Source organism: Tamandua tetradactyla, chromosome 1 (assembly GCF_023851605.1).
Source record: "Tamandua tetradactyla isolate mTamTet1 chromosome 1, mTamTet1.pri, whole genome shotgun sequence".
NCBI classification, from domain to species: Eukaryota; Metazoa; Chordata; class Mammalia; order Pilosa; family Myrmecophagidae; genus Tamandua; species Tamandua tetradactyla.
The window spans coordinates 5,728,038-5,743,537 of NC_135327.1; the positions used below are offsets into that span (position 1 = coordinate 5,728,038).

General features: G+C 50.2%; 1 protein-coding gene across 1 annotated transcript; it reads left to right on the forward strand.

Annotated features, from left to right (window-relative positions):
- The first annotated feature begins 585 nt into the window (after positions 1-585).
- On the forward strand, positions 586-13,783 carry OCSTAMP (osteoclast stimulatory transmembrane protein). Its single transcript, XM_077156541.1, has 4 exons — positions 586-626; positions 7,209-8,211; positions 13,111-13,526; positions 13,705-13,783. The coding sequence occupies exons 1-4, from the start codon at positions 586-588 to the stop codon at positions 13,781-13,783; spliced, it is 1,539 nt and encodes a 512-aa protein (XP_077012656.1).
- The last annotated feature ends 1,717 nt before the right edge of the window (positions 13,784-15,500 follow it).

Here is a 15,500-nt window from a genome sequence, read left to right on the forward strand (position 1 = left end):
TTCTTGTCACTAGTTCTTGATCTTTGGTGTGCAAAGGGCTGGCACAGTCATTTACTCCAGCCTCTTTACACTTCTCTTATAGAGAAATGAAAAAAGGCGATGTCTGTGACATGGGTGGCGCGTGTGGGTCACGCACATCTCATGACGACTCGCCTGCTGGCTTCTGTGCTAACCTTTCTCTGCAAGGCAGTGGATTTTTCTCCTGATTTTCTGTCTTCAATTTCAATTTAAGGAATCTCTCCATCTCAGCCACATGGGGTTTGCAAGACATGGTTGTGGACAGGCCGAGCGAAGACCCGACTGCGCAGAGACCGCCAAGCGTGGCGTTTCTTTTTAAAGTCTCACCGCAGGGCCTGGCACCTGGTGTAACCTAGTCCAGGCTGTCCTGTCTTAGATCTTTTACATTATTAGCTACTATTTAAACATTTGCCGTGTTCCAAATACTAAGTATCTAAGTAGGAGGGGGTGTCTAGTACCAAATTCAAATGCCTTCAGGGGCCAAGAAGGGGGTGTACCTGTGTGAGGGCACGGGGCGCTGGGCACGTGGCCCCGCCCTCGGTGGGTGGGGAGCTCTGGCTGGAGGCCATGCACCCGTGTCCGTGCACCCTCAGCTCCAGCCACCTTTGGTGAGGGAGGGGATGCCAAACAAGAACCTCCGATTTCTCCAGAGAATCTAGAAATCTGGACTGTGATGTACAGCTTCCTTATATTCAAATGGGGGCAGTAACGCACACTCAGGGACGGACACACACACACACACACACACACACACACACACACACACACACACACTAGAGTTCCCCACTGTGCTAATCTCCCAGCTCCCTGTATCCTGGTGGTCAGAGCTCACCTTCCCTTGTGCTGTCCTTTCTGTCGGGGTTGCCCACACTCCCTCCCCTGCCTGGGAACTGACACTTGTCCTTCCAGCCCCTGCTCTGATGCCACCTCTTCCAGGAAGCCTTCCTGACTCTCCTAGGTATAGTTCGGTCACTCTCCTCCTACCCAACCCCAGCCCAGGCCCAGAGGTACCATTCTGAGATCTCTTCCCTCACCAAGCTAAACTCTAATGATCTAAGTCTCCCAGTTAGACGGTGAACTTCTCAAGTGTCTGAACTATGGCTTAATTCAGTTTTGTGTCCACAGAGCCTGGTACAGAGTATCCCATTAAACATTTTAATAATGATAGTAGTAATGATAGTAACAGTAATAAGCAGTAATAGTAATAAATAGCACAATTTTATAGGGTCCTTCCCACATGCCAGGCAATGTATAACATGCTTTGTGTGCATTGTTTCCTTTTATCATCACAGAAACCCCATGACAAAGGTTCCTTTAGTAGTAGTCAAGACTCCTTTTGTTGCAAATGACAAAAATTCATCTCACACCAGTTTTTTGAAAAAGAAGATTTTTCTGGCCCATGCATAGAATGTTCCAGGATGCATCTGGACTTCAGGCATGGTTGGATCCAGGGACTCGAGAGATGCCCTCGGGAATCTTCCATCTTGTTTCTGAGCTCTGCCTCTGTCTTGTCTTCATCACAGGCAGCTCATGCTATGTGGTGCCCCCCCAAAGTCCCAAGCACCCTCCTCCCAGCTTGGCTCTCCAGGTGACAGAGCAGTTCTTTCTCAATAGTTTTAGCACAGCTCCAATGCAAGCTCTCGTTGGCCCAGCTTGAATGAGGTGCCAGTCCCTGCCCTGTGCTCAAGGGCCTGTGGTTCTCTGAGTTGCTAGGCCCATTCAAGTGTCCACCCCTCAGAGCGAGGCTAGTGAAGAAGTCAGGGGCTTTGCCTGCAACCAGCAGAGCAGTCACCTCCCAGCCGTCCTCCCTGCCCCACAGCCATATAACTGCATGCCTGCTCTCACTTAAAAGTCATGGCCTCTAACCTCAACTGGCTTCTTCGTGCCGCCCAGCAGGTGTATTATCTCCTTTGTTCGTTTGCTCTCCCACTTTCCTAGACAACCATTTTATGCCTTCACCTTTGTTTTCAGGCATCCATCACCTCCTACACTCTTGTTCCCACTGGCCTGGGCACACAGACTCAGCTGTCCACTCCGCTGTCCACAGATATTTCTGACGAGCCCACTGCATGCCAGGCGCTGTCCTAGGCACCTGGCATGGTCCCTGCATCGACACTGTGTCCCCCTCTCGACTGGATCTTCCCCACCTGCAAACAGGCTGAATTTCTCCCATCTTAAATGCAGTCTCTTGACTCCACTGCCCCTTCCAGCTGCTGCTCTGTTCTCTGCTCCTTTTCCTGAAAAAATCACTCAAAAGAGCCATCTGTACTTGTGTCTCCCATTTCTCTCCCGGACAGACGCTGCCTAGGCTTCTGCCCAGCATGCCACCCACACTGCCTTTGTCAAAGCCACCAGTGACCCCCACATGGCTAAACCCAACAGTCCTTGCTCAGTCCTCGTCTCCCCTGACCCTTCAGCAGCATTGGCTATTTGATCACTGCCTCCTTCTTAAAACACGTTATTTCCTTGGCCTCCTCCACAGCACTACATGGCCTGGCACTGTCTTCTTTGCGGGTAACTCTGCATTTCCCAACTCGGAACCCTGGAGGGCCCCTGGGCTCCATCCTGGATCTCTCTCTTCCTCTTGAGGAGCCCCGTCCTATACCAGGGCTTTGAATATCACCCTCTATAATTCAGACCCGGCTTTGATCCCATCATCTATAGGGCACACCTCACCATTGTGGGTCTCCAGCCTCGCCTCGCTTCCAAATGCCACACTTGTGGGTCAACCACACACCTGACAGCTCTAGCGAATGTCTAGACTGGCATCTATGCATCAGCGCAAATTTAGGGGTTCCAAATGGATTTCCTCCTCTCCTTCTCCCTTCCCTCCACTCTAACCTCTTCCACCCCCAGATTTCCCATCTCAGGAAATGGCCCCTAGGGATTGCTCAGACACAAAATCTCATTGTCATCCTGACTCTTCTCCTTCACAGCCCACAGCCAATCTGTGCAAATCTTGCTAGCCCTATCTACAAAAGATACCCAACCCCAACCTCTTCTCACTTCCTCCTCGCCACCACTCTTCCACGTAAGCTCTGCGAGGGCAGGGACTTTGATCTGTCTTAGTCATGCCTGTCTCCAACGGCACATAGTAGTTGCTTAGTAAACATTTGCTGAATGAATACATTTAAGGATGGTAGCTAGGAAACTGTCTCAGACAGGGCAGAAGCCTCCCTCAAAGCTGACTGGTCCAGCCCCACCCCAATCACAGAAGAGAAACCGAGGTTCGTAAAGAAGGGAACATCAGATTCACACAGCGGGCCACCACGACTGCATCCAGGTGGCACAGTCCCTTCCCCCTCTCTTTCTTCTGCACTTCCCTCCATGATTGCTTCATTCTCTTGGACCAGCTGTCCTCAAAAGGCTAATCATGAACTCAGGTGCTTCAGACTTCCATCCCCACACCCTCAGGAACTGCACAGAAACTGGGCCTGTCCCTGACAATCCACTGAGAAGAATCCTAGGTGTTTTAGTTTGCTAGCTGCCAGAATGCAACTCACCAGAGACGGATTGGCTTTCAATAAAAGGGGATTTATTTTGTTAGTTCTTCAGAGGAAAGGCAGCTAACTTTCCACTGAGGTTCTTTCTTACGTGGAAGGCACAGGATGGTCTCTGCTGGTCTTCTCTCCAGGCCCCTGGGTTCCAACAACTTTCACCGGGGTGATTTCTTTCTCCATCTCCAAAGGCCTGGGCTGAGCTGCGAGTGCCGAGATGAGGAATGCCGAGCTGCTCAGGCTGTGCTACGTTGCGTTCTCCCATTTAAGCACAAACCAATTAAGTCAAACGTCACTCATTGCAGCAGACACGCCTCCTAGCCAACTGCAGATGTAATTGGCAACAGATGAGATTCACCTACCATTGGCTCATGTCCACAGCAACAGAACTAGGTGCCTTCACCTGGCCAAGTTGACAACTGAATCTAACTACCACATGTCCACCCCTTGTCAACTTGGCAACTACTCACATCACCTTAAACAGGTGCAAAATATTCTCTTCTGGCTGTGGACCCGTGAATCTCAAAACAAGTCCAGTGCCAATATGCAAAGGAGGATATTCACAGGATACAGATTTTCATTTCCATAGGGAGAAATTGAAAGAAACACAGATGTAAAACCTGCAGGGCAAGCGCCGTGGGATCTCAAAGTCTGAAAGTCATTCATCCTTCGGCTTTAGAAAGTGGCAGTCCCACCCCTTCCAAGGGCCTATGCAGTGGCCGGCCTCTTTCCAAATCAACCTCGGGGAACATCGAGGAGACCACCTCTGGGCTCCACTCTCTCCAGGCATCAGGGCCACCCCTGGGCTCTCTGCCATTTCTGGGGCACACGCTCAACCCCTCCACATGGTGGCAGCCAGGCTCTCCCAGTCCCCCAAGGAGCGTGCTACACCTTTCCCAAGGCCTGAGGCTGTACAACTCTTCCACTGCAATGAGAGAGGAGACTCATCTTCGCCCTTCAGGGTAAACTCACCCTCTCCACGCATACAGGTGGGTCCACTCTCCTGGCCGAGGTTTCTTGGCTTCAGACCCGAACATCCATGGTTCTCACTCTGCAAACTCCAAACTCTCCCTTTTGTGTCCTCCTTTGTCAAGATTGGCGGTGGTTCCATTTATACCAACAGTCTCTTCAAGCCCTCCAGGACTTCAGAAACTAATCAAGACCCCCTCAAATGGGTGGAGACATGTCATCCCCTAATCCAGTTTAACAACCACTCTTAACTAAATCACATCAACCAGGGAGATGATCTCATTACAGTTTCAAATATACAGTACTGAATAGGGATTATTCTACCTTTAAGAAATGGGATTTATATTAAAACATGGCTTTTCTTAGGGGGCATACTTCCTTTCAAACCAGCACATTCCACCCTCTGGCCCCTAAAAAAGACATGTTTTCAACATATACAAAATACATTAATTTCATAACAACATCAGAAATCCTTAAACCTATCAGTAGCAATACGATGAAGTACAAAATTAGAGACAGTATAAAATCTCATCAAGTCAGTTACAGACATGATCTGTCCTAAGGCAAAATTTTCTCCATTTGCTCTGGACCTTTGAAAACTCATAGCAAGTTATTTGCTGCCAACATATAAAGGAGGAACATTCACACGATACAGAGACACATTTCCATAGGGAGGAAGGAACACAGGGGTCACCGGACCCATACAGTTTCGAAAAACCGCAGGGCAAAGTCCATTAGATTTCAAAGTTTGAGACTCATTTATCCTCAAGGCTTTAGAAAGTGGCAGTCCCACCCTTTCCAAATGCCTATGCCTGCCTCTCTCTGAATGCAACCTTAGGGGATATTGGGGAGACCACCTTTCTCTGGGCTCCACCCTCTCCAAGCATTGGGGCCGCACCCGGGCTCTCTGCCATCTCCGGGGCACACGCTCAGCCCCTCCATGTGGTGGCAGCCAGGCTCTCCCCCAACCCCAAGAAACGTGCTTCACCCTCTCCAAGGCCTGAGGCGGCATGACTCTTCCAGTGCAATGAGGTGGAAGGCCCATCCTCTGCCTTTGGGGCAAACTCACCCTCTCCACAGGCTTGGGTGGGTCCACTCTCCTGGTCCGAGGCTTCCTGACTTCAGACCTCAGCCTCCACGGTTTTGCCTCTGAAGTTACTTTTCCTCCAATGTGTCCCTTCTCTGAACCCCCCAGTCCAGACTGGCAGCGGCTCTGTTTATACAGGTCCCACAGCCCTCTCGTTGGCTTTCTATGCAGTAGCCTTGGATCATGCCCATCAGACATAAGGAGTTTCCACAAATCTTTCCTGGATAACGCCATGTCCAATCCTGACTTTCTCTGAAATGGCTGACTGGTTCCACATTTGGTTAAATCCACACTATACTCTGTAGTCTCCCTTTCTGTAGACCCAGAATTTTCCGGGACCTCAATTTCTGGTTTCTTTTTACTCAAGAGTTCAGTTTTCAGCTTATCTCTTTCCTGTCGCATTTCACTATAAGCTGTGAGGAGAAACCAGACTGCACTTTCGACATTTAATTTGGAGATCTCTTCTGCTAAATATCCAAGTTCATGGCTTTTAAAATCTGCCTTCCAACCAATACCATTAGTCAACTTTGCCAGATTATCTGCCATTTTAAAACAAGGATCACCTTCCTTCCAGTTTCCAATAACACGTGCCTCATTTCTTTCTAAGGCCTCATCAGAGGTATCTTTAGAGTCCACATTTCTACCAATAGTCTCTCCAAAGCATTCTAGGCCTTCTCTATCAAGCTTCTCACAACTCTTCCAAAATCTTCCCTTTATCCATTCAAAAAGCTGTTCCAACATGTTTGGTATTTGTAAACTGCAGCAGCAGCACCCCACTCTCCGGTACCAAAATCTCTTCTAGTTTGTTAGCTGCCAGAATGCAATATACCAGAAATGGAATGGCTTTTTAAAAGGGGAATTTAATGAGTTGCTAGTTCTAAGGCTGAGAAAATCTCCCAATTAAAACAAGTCTATAGGAATGTCCAATCAAAGGCATCCAGGGAAAGATACCTTGGTTCAAGAAGGCCGATGAAGTTCAGGGTTTCTCTCTCAAGTGAGAAGGCACATGGCGAACACAGTCAGGGCTCCTCTCTCGGCTGGAAGGGCACATGGTGAATACAGTATCATCTGCTAGCTTTCTCTCCTGGCTTCCTGTTTCATGAAGCTCCCCGGGAGGCATTTTCCTTCTTCATCTCCAAAGGTCACTGGCTGGTGGACTCTCTGCTTCATGGTGCTGCAGCATTCTCTGCTCTCTCTCTGAGTCTCTCTGAATCTCCAAAATGTTTCCTCTTTTATAGGACTTCAGAAACTAATCAAGACCCACTCAAATGGGTGGAGACATGTCATCCCCTAATCCAGTTTAACAACCACTCTTGACTAAATCACATCAACCAGGGAGATGATCTCATTACAGTTTCAAATATACAGTACTGAATAGGGATTATTCTACCTTTAAGAAATGAGATTTATATTAAAACATGGCTTTTCTTAGGGGGCATACTTCCTTTCAAACCAGCACACTAGGGAAGACTCTTCCCAGTCCAGCTTGGGTCGTGCAGATATGGGGTGGATGCTCTGGTCCACCTAGGAAGCCCACCTGCCGCTGGAACCTGTAGCAGGCAGAGGGCTAGGGGTAGGAGGACTGGGCAGGTACTCCAGCCCCTGACCCAGGTTCCCCCCAATTTCCTTGTGTGCAGGTGGAAGTTCTGGCACTTGGGACTCTGCAAGGCCCTTGCCTCCCTGCAGGCCTCCTGGATTGCCTTCTCCCGGCCCGTACCGGTCAGCCCCAGCCAGCTGCTGATCCAGCTCTTCCTGTGCGCAGTCCTTGCAGCCTCTGCCACCAGCCTGACTCACCACTGGCTGGAGTCCTCCCTGCTTTACCCTCTGGGACCTTCGGCTGTGGGGCCCGTGGTCTGTGGCCTCCTACTCTTCCTGGGCCTGAGCCTCGTGCCCCCAGCCCGCTGCCTGTTTGCGCTCAGCGTGCCCACCCTGGGCACGGAGCAGGGCCGCCGGCTGCTCCTGTCCTACAGCGCTGCCACCCTGGCCGTCACCGTGGTGCCCAACGTGCTGGCCAACGTGGGCGCAGCCGGGCGGGTGCTGCGCTGCGTCACCGAGGGCTCCCTGGAGAGTCTGCTCAACACCACCCACCACCTGCACATGGCATCCCGGGTGCTGGGCCCTGTGGACCGGGTGGGCGGCCGCGGCCTGACCTTCGAGGTTCAGGGCAATGGCTCTGCCTTCCGGCGGCACATGCTCAGGGCCTCTGAGCAGGTCTTAGAGGATTTCTCTGGCCTGGAGTCCCTGGCCCGGGCAGCAGCCCTGGGCGCCCAGCGGCTGGTCGCCGGGGCCTTTGTGCTGGGCCTCCTGGGGGAGTCGGCCTGGTACCTCCATCGCTACCTGACCGACCTGCGCTTCGACAACTGCTACGCCACGCGGCGGCTGGAGCGGCGGCTGGCGGAGGCCCGGGCCACGCACCTGGTGGCCACCCCTCCGGTCTGGCTGCTGCGGGCCACCCGGCCCGGGCTGTCCCAGGACGAGCTGCTGCGCTGCCTGCTGAGGCTGGGGCTGCTGACCCCCCTCCTGGTGGCCACGGCGGTGACGGCCGCCGCGGACCGCGTGACCTTCCTCCTGGCACAAGCAGCCGTGGCCTGGGCTCAGCAGCTGCCCACCGTGCCCGTCACGCTCAGTGCCAAGTACGACGTAAGTGCGGGCACAGGGAGAGGGGTCGGCAGTGTGGAGGGCGCCGGGGGGGTGCAGGTGGTGGGGAGAGGGGTGGGGTCCACTAAACCCTTGATTTGCAATGAAATTTTACTTGCCCTCGAGTCGTACCCCTCCTGGGATAAGCCGTGGGGGCTTGGGGCATCCATCAGTGAAGTTCCCAAAAGGAATTCATGAGAGGAATTCCCACTCGGTCCCCAAAAGGGAATCTTGCCAGGTGGGCTCTGCCCTCACCCACCCTGGAGGTGAGGATACTGAAGGATACTGAAACCCAGAGAAGTTCAAGTAACTTGCCTCCCAAGGTCACCCTTTAAACAAGTGGCAGAGAGTCACAGCCTTGTTGTCCCCATTTTAGGGATTGGATCCATCCTCCTGACCCTACAAGGCTGCTGTGGGGCTCAGTGCGATTAAGTCTATAAAAGTACCAGCTGAGCGTCATGATGTGCGTGCTGGTTTGAAAGGATGTATGCCCCCTAGAAAAGCCGTGCTTTAATCCTAATCCCATTTTGTGAAGGCAGCCGTTTCTTCTAATCCCTATTCAGTACTGTGTATTTGAAACTGTAATCAGATCATCTCCCTGGAGATGTGACTCAGTCAAGAGTGGTTGGTAAACTGGATTAGGTAGAGGCGTGTCTCCACCCATTGGGGTCGGTCTTGATTAGTTTACTGGAGTCCTATAAAAGAGGAAACATTTTGGAGAAAGAGAGATTCAGAGAGAGCAGAGTAGAATGACACAGCCACGAGAAGCAGAGTTCACCAGCCAGTGACACTTGGAGATGAAGAAGGAAAATGCCTCCCAGGGAGCTTCATGAAACAGGAAGCCAGGAGAAGAAGCTAGCAGATGACACCATGTTCACCATGTGCCCTTCCAGCTGAGAAAGAAACCCTGAACTTCATCAGCCTTCTTGAACCAAGGTATCTTTCCCTGGATGCCTTAGATTGGACATTTCTATAGACTTGTTTTAATTGGGACATTTTCTCAGCCTTAGATCTGGAAACTAGCAACTTACTAAATTCCCCTTTTTAAAAGTCATTGCATTTCTGTTATATTACATTCCAGCAGCTAACAGACTAGAATATGCCAGAGATTTTAATAAATGGTGACTATTATTAAAAACTCTAATTTGTACGCATCAGACTAGAAGAGACCTCAGGAATGGTCTCTGTCAGGGGTTGCAAACTGCATCCAGCGGGCCAACCCTGCTGGTTTCCTGTTTATGTAAATAAAGTTTTATTGAACAGCCACGCCCCTTCCTTTACATCTCCTATTTTCTCATCTGTGCCTGCTTTAGCTCTACAAAGGCAAACCTGGTTAGTTACCCGTATGCAAAGCCTAAAATATTTCCTATAGAGCCCTTAACACATATCATTTGTTGAACTCTTATCAAGAAATGTGGTTTCCAATCTTTTGCCACAAATCTTTTTATTTTTAATGGTGAAAACCTCATACAAAAGTCTGTTGCATGAAACATCAAAGTGTCAGACTTTGAGCTAATGATATTAATAGCCAATATTTATCGAATGCTTATATTACGCTGGGAAAGTGTTTTCAAATTGCACAAAATCAATTTAGAGATCATGGCCAGCTTTATTTCTTAATGAAAGAAAATGGACTAGAAAATTATCAGAACATATTTTAGGTGATAAAGTCATGTTTCATGAAGTTTTTCTTCAATTACAATATAATCTGTGCTTGGAAGGGGCTGTAAAATGCATTTCTCACAGTAAAGAAGTGTGCCAGGCATTATTCTCAGAGGGTGACCTGGTGTCCTGTATTTTACCAAACGTAAGGTATCATCCACTGCCAGTCACACCCTCAGTCTAAGTATTACGAGGAAAGAAAAGGTTGCCGATTAAACAATGACACATTGCTTTCTTATCACTTAGATTTTTTATTTCAACAGCTTAATAGTTCACTTGGCCTTATTTAGCATAGATAGATTTGTTTTATCATATATTTCTCATGTATACAACAAAAGAAAAATAGAGAAATCACCGGGTGAAGATTTTTCTAAAACCTCCTCACATTTGCTCCTGATGCATCTGAAGGACCCTTTGGCCAACGCATCAGCATCTATGACTCTTTCACACAGTGTCGTGCCCAGAGCTTCCAAGATGCTCCTCTATTGTCTCTAGCATTTCCTTCCCAGCCCCTGACACCCACCTTGGAGGCGGTGAGGCTGGCATTCTCTCCATCCTCTCAGGAGGCGAGAAGTGGCCACCCCAGCCCCTCTTGGTCTTAATATTCTTTCATCTCTTCTGAGCGTCTTAAATTTCCCCTGCCTTCCGTGGAGCCACGTGGCGTGGGGCAGGCTGTCCTCGCATGCCTGTGTGAGAGGAACCACGCGACCCAGCCCTGTGTCCCCGTGGTAAAGCACACGGTGCCGTCAGCTGGGCTCTGCCTGTGTCTGGGCATCTGCTCTGTCGGTGCTTCTGCCATGGGGTGAAGCAACAAGAAAGCGTGGAATGAGGGTCGTTCCTCACTACAGCGTGTTGGGTCCGCGGCCCTTTCCTCGCCTTTTGGAGCGTGCAGTCGGCTGTGTACTGAGTCACAGCAGGACAGATTTGAAGACATTTTGAACGGCCAACTCCATGCGGTGCACGTACCTGGATTGACATGAGCGTGACAGCTCATGCCGGCACAGCACTGTCAACTGCCATGACTGAAGACAAGCACATGTTGTCTCGAATTAGTGAAGCTGGATTTTAAATTTGTGTCTGGGTGGAGGCCGGGTGTGATGCGATGGGAAACCAAGCCATAGTACGTAAGAAAACGTAGCTCATTACTCACAGGTCCCAGGGAGAGGCAGGTGCCATGAGGGGTTGGTGGGAAGCGAGAGAGGCCTGGGTCGTGTGTTAGTTTATTAAGCTGCCAGAATGCGATATACCAGAAATGGAATGGCTTTATACAGGGAACTTGGTGCATTACAAGTTTACAGTTCTAAGGCTGTGAAAATGTCCCAATTAAGGCACCAACAAGAAGTTACCTTCACTCAACAGAGGCCGACGCCGTCCGGAACACCTCCATCAGCTGGAAAGGCAGGTGGCCGGAGCCTGCGGGTCCTAGTTCCTGGTTCTGTTGCTTCCAGGATCTGATGCCAGTGGTTTCCACTCTAAGCATCTATAGGCCTTCACTTAGCTCCTCCGGGACACAACTCTGACTTCTGGCCTGGTGCCGTCTGCTGGGCTCTGCCTGTCTGGGCATCTGCTCTGTCAGCGCTCCAAGCATCTCCAAATGTCTGGGTCTCATGTTGGCTCTGCAGCCACTGTTCTCCAAGCGTCTGCATCTGAGAGTTCCGTTTTTAAAGGGCTCCAGTGAACTAATCTTCCATTTTTAAAGGGCTCCAGTGAATTAATCAAGACCCACCCTGAACAGGCGGGTCATACTCTATCTAATCAAAAAGCCACACCCACAATTGGGAGCATTATGTTTCCGTGCAGATACTCGAATCAAAAGATTTCTGTACCCTACCTTATGGAATCAGGATTAAAAGAAAGCTGCTCCCCAAGACTGGATAAGGATTAAAACATGGCTTTTCTGGGGTGTTTAACAGATTCAAACAAACACAGGTGTCTCCACCAGCAGGCAGGGAGCGCACAGGCAGAGCCAGAGGGACTGATAGGTTTGTGCTTTATTGTAACCCTGGGCTGGAGTTTCGATCTCCCAGAGGAAACAGAGATTGGTTAGTTTAGAGCCAACTTGTGCAAAGGGGAAAGGGACTGGGGGGGGGGGGGTCTGAGGGTGGTGGGGAGGGTTAGATATCATTTGGGGCCAGTTGGAGGTTCTCGGTGAGGTGTATGGCTGGTGGGTGGGGGCCTCAGGTGTGGGTTTGGGCTCTGGGGAGTCCAGGTGTGGAAAGCTGTGCAGTAACTAAGCTGAAGGTCAGTGTTGGGGCTTAGCCAAAGTCAGACGGACCCTCAGGCGGCACACACAACATTTTGATACTTATAACCCATCATCATTATTACCTTCTTCTTGGCATCACCATTTTACAGAAGATACTAAAGTTCAGAGAAGTTAGGGAACTTGCTCAAATCATCCAACTCATAAGTGGCAGAACCAGAGCGACAGTGTGATTCTCGTGGGTCCTGGACATCTTTGTCTCTGTGGGTCCTTCTTCCATAAAATAAGGAAAAAATTATATTTTATAACTGTACTGGTGTAAAGACAAATGTACTAATATTATCTACTGAAACGTTCTTCCACTTAACAGTTCTTTTTTTTTTACTTCTGACTTTAAAAGAAATTAAAACATTTTCGTGGATCTCTAAGAATACCACGAGCCCTGGGTGCTGTGCCCGGGCACCAGGTCCAACCCAAGCAATTGGGCGCCACCGTCCAGTGGTTACTTCTGCCCTCCCTGCCTCTCCAGCACCTTCCTTCCTGCTCCAGCATACCCCGGGGACGCTGCAGAGCTTAGGAGCAGGATACTGGGGTGGACTCGGCTGGGACTGACCCCTGACCTTCCCTGCCACCCATGACCTTGGGCGCGCCACCTCTTAGTTGAGAAACAAGCTGGGCTTGGCCTCATAGTACTGTGCGTATTTGATAGAACAGTGGAGCTAAAGTATTCATAAAGGGCTTGGCCAGGAATAAATGCCCATAAGCCTTAATTTTTTTTCTTTTCTGTTTTTTTTTTTTTTCCTGAAATATTGTGCTCAGAGAAATAGCTCTTGAAGGGTGCTCTCAGACTTCGAATCCCATGCCATCCTCCCCACGCCCCAGGAGGCGGAGGTTATTTCTGTGCCCATTTGCAGCTGGGGGCAGGGAAGGTGGGGCCCGCCCAGCCCTGCGGGCGCCCATGGGAGGCGGGGAGGGCGGGCAGTGGGGTGCGTCCTCTCGGCAAACGCGCCTTTTTGACAGGCTTCTCCTCCCCGCAGGTGGCCTACACGGTCCTGGCCTTCGTCCCCTTCCTCTTCGGCCGACAGCCGGCGGAGAGCCCCGTCCTCTCGGCGCGCAGCGCCCACCGCTGGGAGCTCCGCGGCACCGCCGCCACCTGCCGCCTGCTGCCCGCCCGGCGCCCCCCGACGGCCGCGCCCCTGGCCGCGGGCGCCCTGCAGCTCCTGGCTGGCTGCACCGCGCCCCTGGACGCCTATGCCCGCCGCCTGCGGCACGCCATCGCCGCTGCCTTCTTCCCAGCGCAGGAGGCTTGCAGGGTCCGCCACCTCCACGCCCGGCTCCAGCGCAGGCACGACAGGGCCCAGCCCCGCGGCCGCCCCTCCGGGACCCGGCCCGCCCCGGACTCCCAGACCATCCCGCAGGTGCCCCGCGTGGACAGGCGGGACCCGGGGTGCAGGTGCTGAAGAAGGGGCAGCAGCGGGCGGAGGGGATGCAGCTCTGCGGTCATCAGATCTGAGTTGGCCCACCCAGCACCTCTGGGTGCCCCTGCGTAGGCCACTCTACCTCTCTGAGCCTCCGTTTCTCCATCGGCATAAGGGCTGCGGACACACCGGCCTGGCCTTCTCTCCTCACAGGCATGTGGGGAGGATGGAAGGAAGTGCTGGGCATCAAAGTTCTCGCTGGACACTTCAGGACTGCGCCAAGGAGGAGTGAAGGAAATGGCCCCCTGGGTCCCTGGGCGTGGTCTGGCCCCTGTGCGCCCGATTGCTTTCACTATTAGGTGGAGACTGGTGCCATGGATTGCCTAAATGCTGCGGGAACCTATTTATATGCCTCAGAATCCTCAAACGTATTTATTGCAATCTAACATTTTTCTTGGTGTTATAAATAAATCTACTTATGAAATCTTAAATTAGACCATTTTATTCCTTTGCTTCATGTTCCTTCAGGGGCATCCCACCTAGTTTGGCTGGGTTTAACAAATGAAAGTACAGCAAGCCTGGTTAGATTTGAATTTCTGATAAACAATGAATAATTTGTTCCAAATACTGCTTGGGACATACGTATACTAAACAATTATTCATTGTTCATGTGAAATTCAGATTTAACAGGGCACCCGGTGTTTTTTTTTTTCATGGGCAGGCACCGGAAATCGAACTCGGGTCCCCAGCAGGGCAGGTGAGAACTCTACCTACTGAGCCACTGTGGCCCGCCTCACCCTGTGTTTTATCTGGCAACTCTACCCCCATCAGACGTAGAATAGAATCCAAACTCCTTACCCTGTGGGCTGGATATGCTGTTCTAGGTCTTTCTCTGCCTGTCTATAATCTGCTCTCTTCTCCGGGAGGCTGCTTCACATCACTCAAATGGCAGTTCAGACGTCACCTCCTGAGACGCCTTCCCTGACCACCCGAGCTAAAATTGTCCCCCACTCACCCCAGCTGGCTCTATCACAGGGGCTGCAGCCCGATGCCTGCTCTTGTGAATCAAGTTTTATCGGAACACTGCTTAAAGACTGTCTGTGGCTGCTTTTGCTCCAGTGGCAGATTTGAGTAGAGACTCTAAAGGATGAAACCGGGACTGCATAGCCCAGTAAATCCTGCCATGGGCTATGACTGAGGTTAATAGTACAAATATAAGAATGTTCTTTCTTAGACTAATACACACCTACTCCTGGGCATAAGCCCAAGAGAACCGAAAACCTATGTTCACATGAAAACTTGTACAATAATATTCAAAGCAGCATTATTCATAATAGTCCCAAAGTGGGGATAACACAAATATCCAACTTTTGAATAAATAAAGTATGCTGTATCCATGTAATATAATATTCATCAAAAGGGATCAAGCACTGACACATGCCACAGCTAGGACGGGCCTTGGAAACACGCTAAGTGAAAGAAGCTGCAGACAAACCACATATTCTAGGATCTTGTTTATATGAAGTGTCCAGGATGCACTAATCCATAGAGTCAGAAAGCAGATGAGTGAATGCCAGGAGCAGGAGGAGGGTGGAATGGGGAATGACTCTTTAATGGATATGGGTTTCCTTTTGGAGTGATAAAAAAAAGTTCTGGAATATGATAGTGGTCATGGTTGCAGAACTTTGTGAATATAGTAAAAGCCAGTGAATTATACACTTTAAAATGGTTAAAATTTAAGTTTTATGTTACGTGAATTTTGCCTCAATATAAAAGAGAACCAATTAAAGTGCAGACATACCAAGCAATGTAATATATGGAGAAACAGGAATAAATTGTGTTAGTAGGAATGTAAAATTCAGTCATCCAGAAAGTAATCTGGGAATGTTTATGAAACTATTTTTATGTATATCCCGTGGCCCAGAGAAGTTAATTGCACAGATTCCTAAAACAATATGCAAGTTTATGCGAGCAGAGAGTTGGTAGAAACTTAGGTCTTTTTCCCTACT

Excerpts from the sequence above, each read along its gene's own strand:
- OCSTAMP (XM_077156541.1), top strand. The coding sequence starts at position 586 with ATGCACCCGTGTCCGTGCACCCTCAGCTCCAGCCACCTTTG. Across the intron at positions 627-7,208 it reads CTCAGCTCCAGCCACCTTTG|GTGGAAGTTCTGGCACTTGG; the intron begins GTGAGGGAGGGG and ends CCTTGTGTGCAG. Across the intron at positions 8,212-13,110 it reads CGCTCAGTGCCAAGTACGAC|GTGGCCTACACGGTCCTGGC; the intron begins GTAAGTGCGGGC and ends TCCTCCCCGCAG.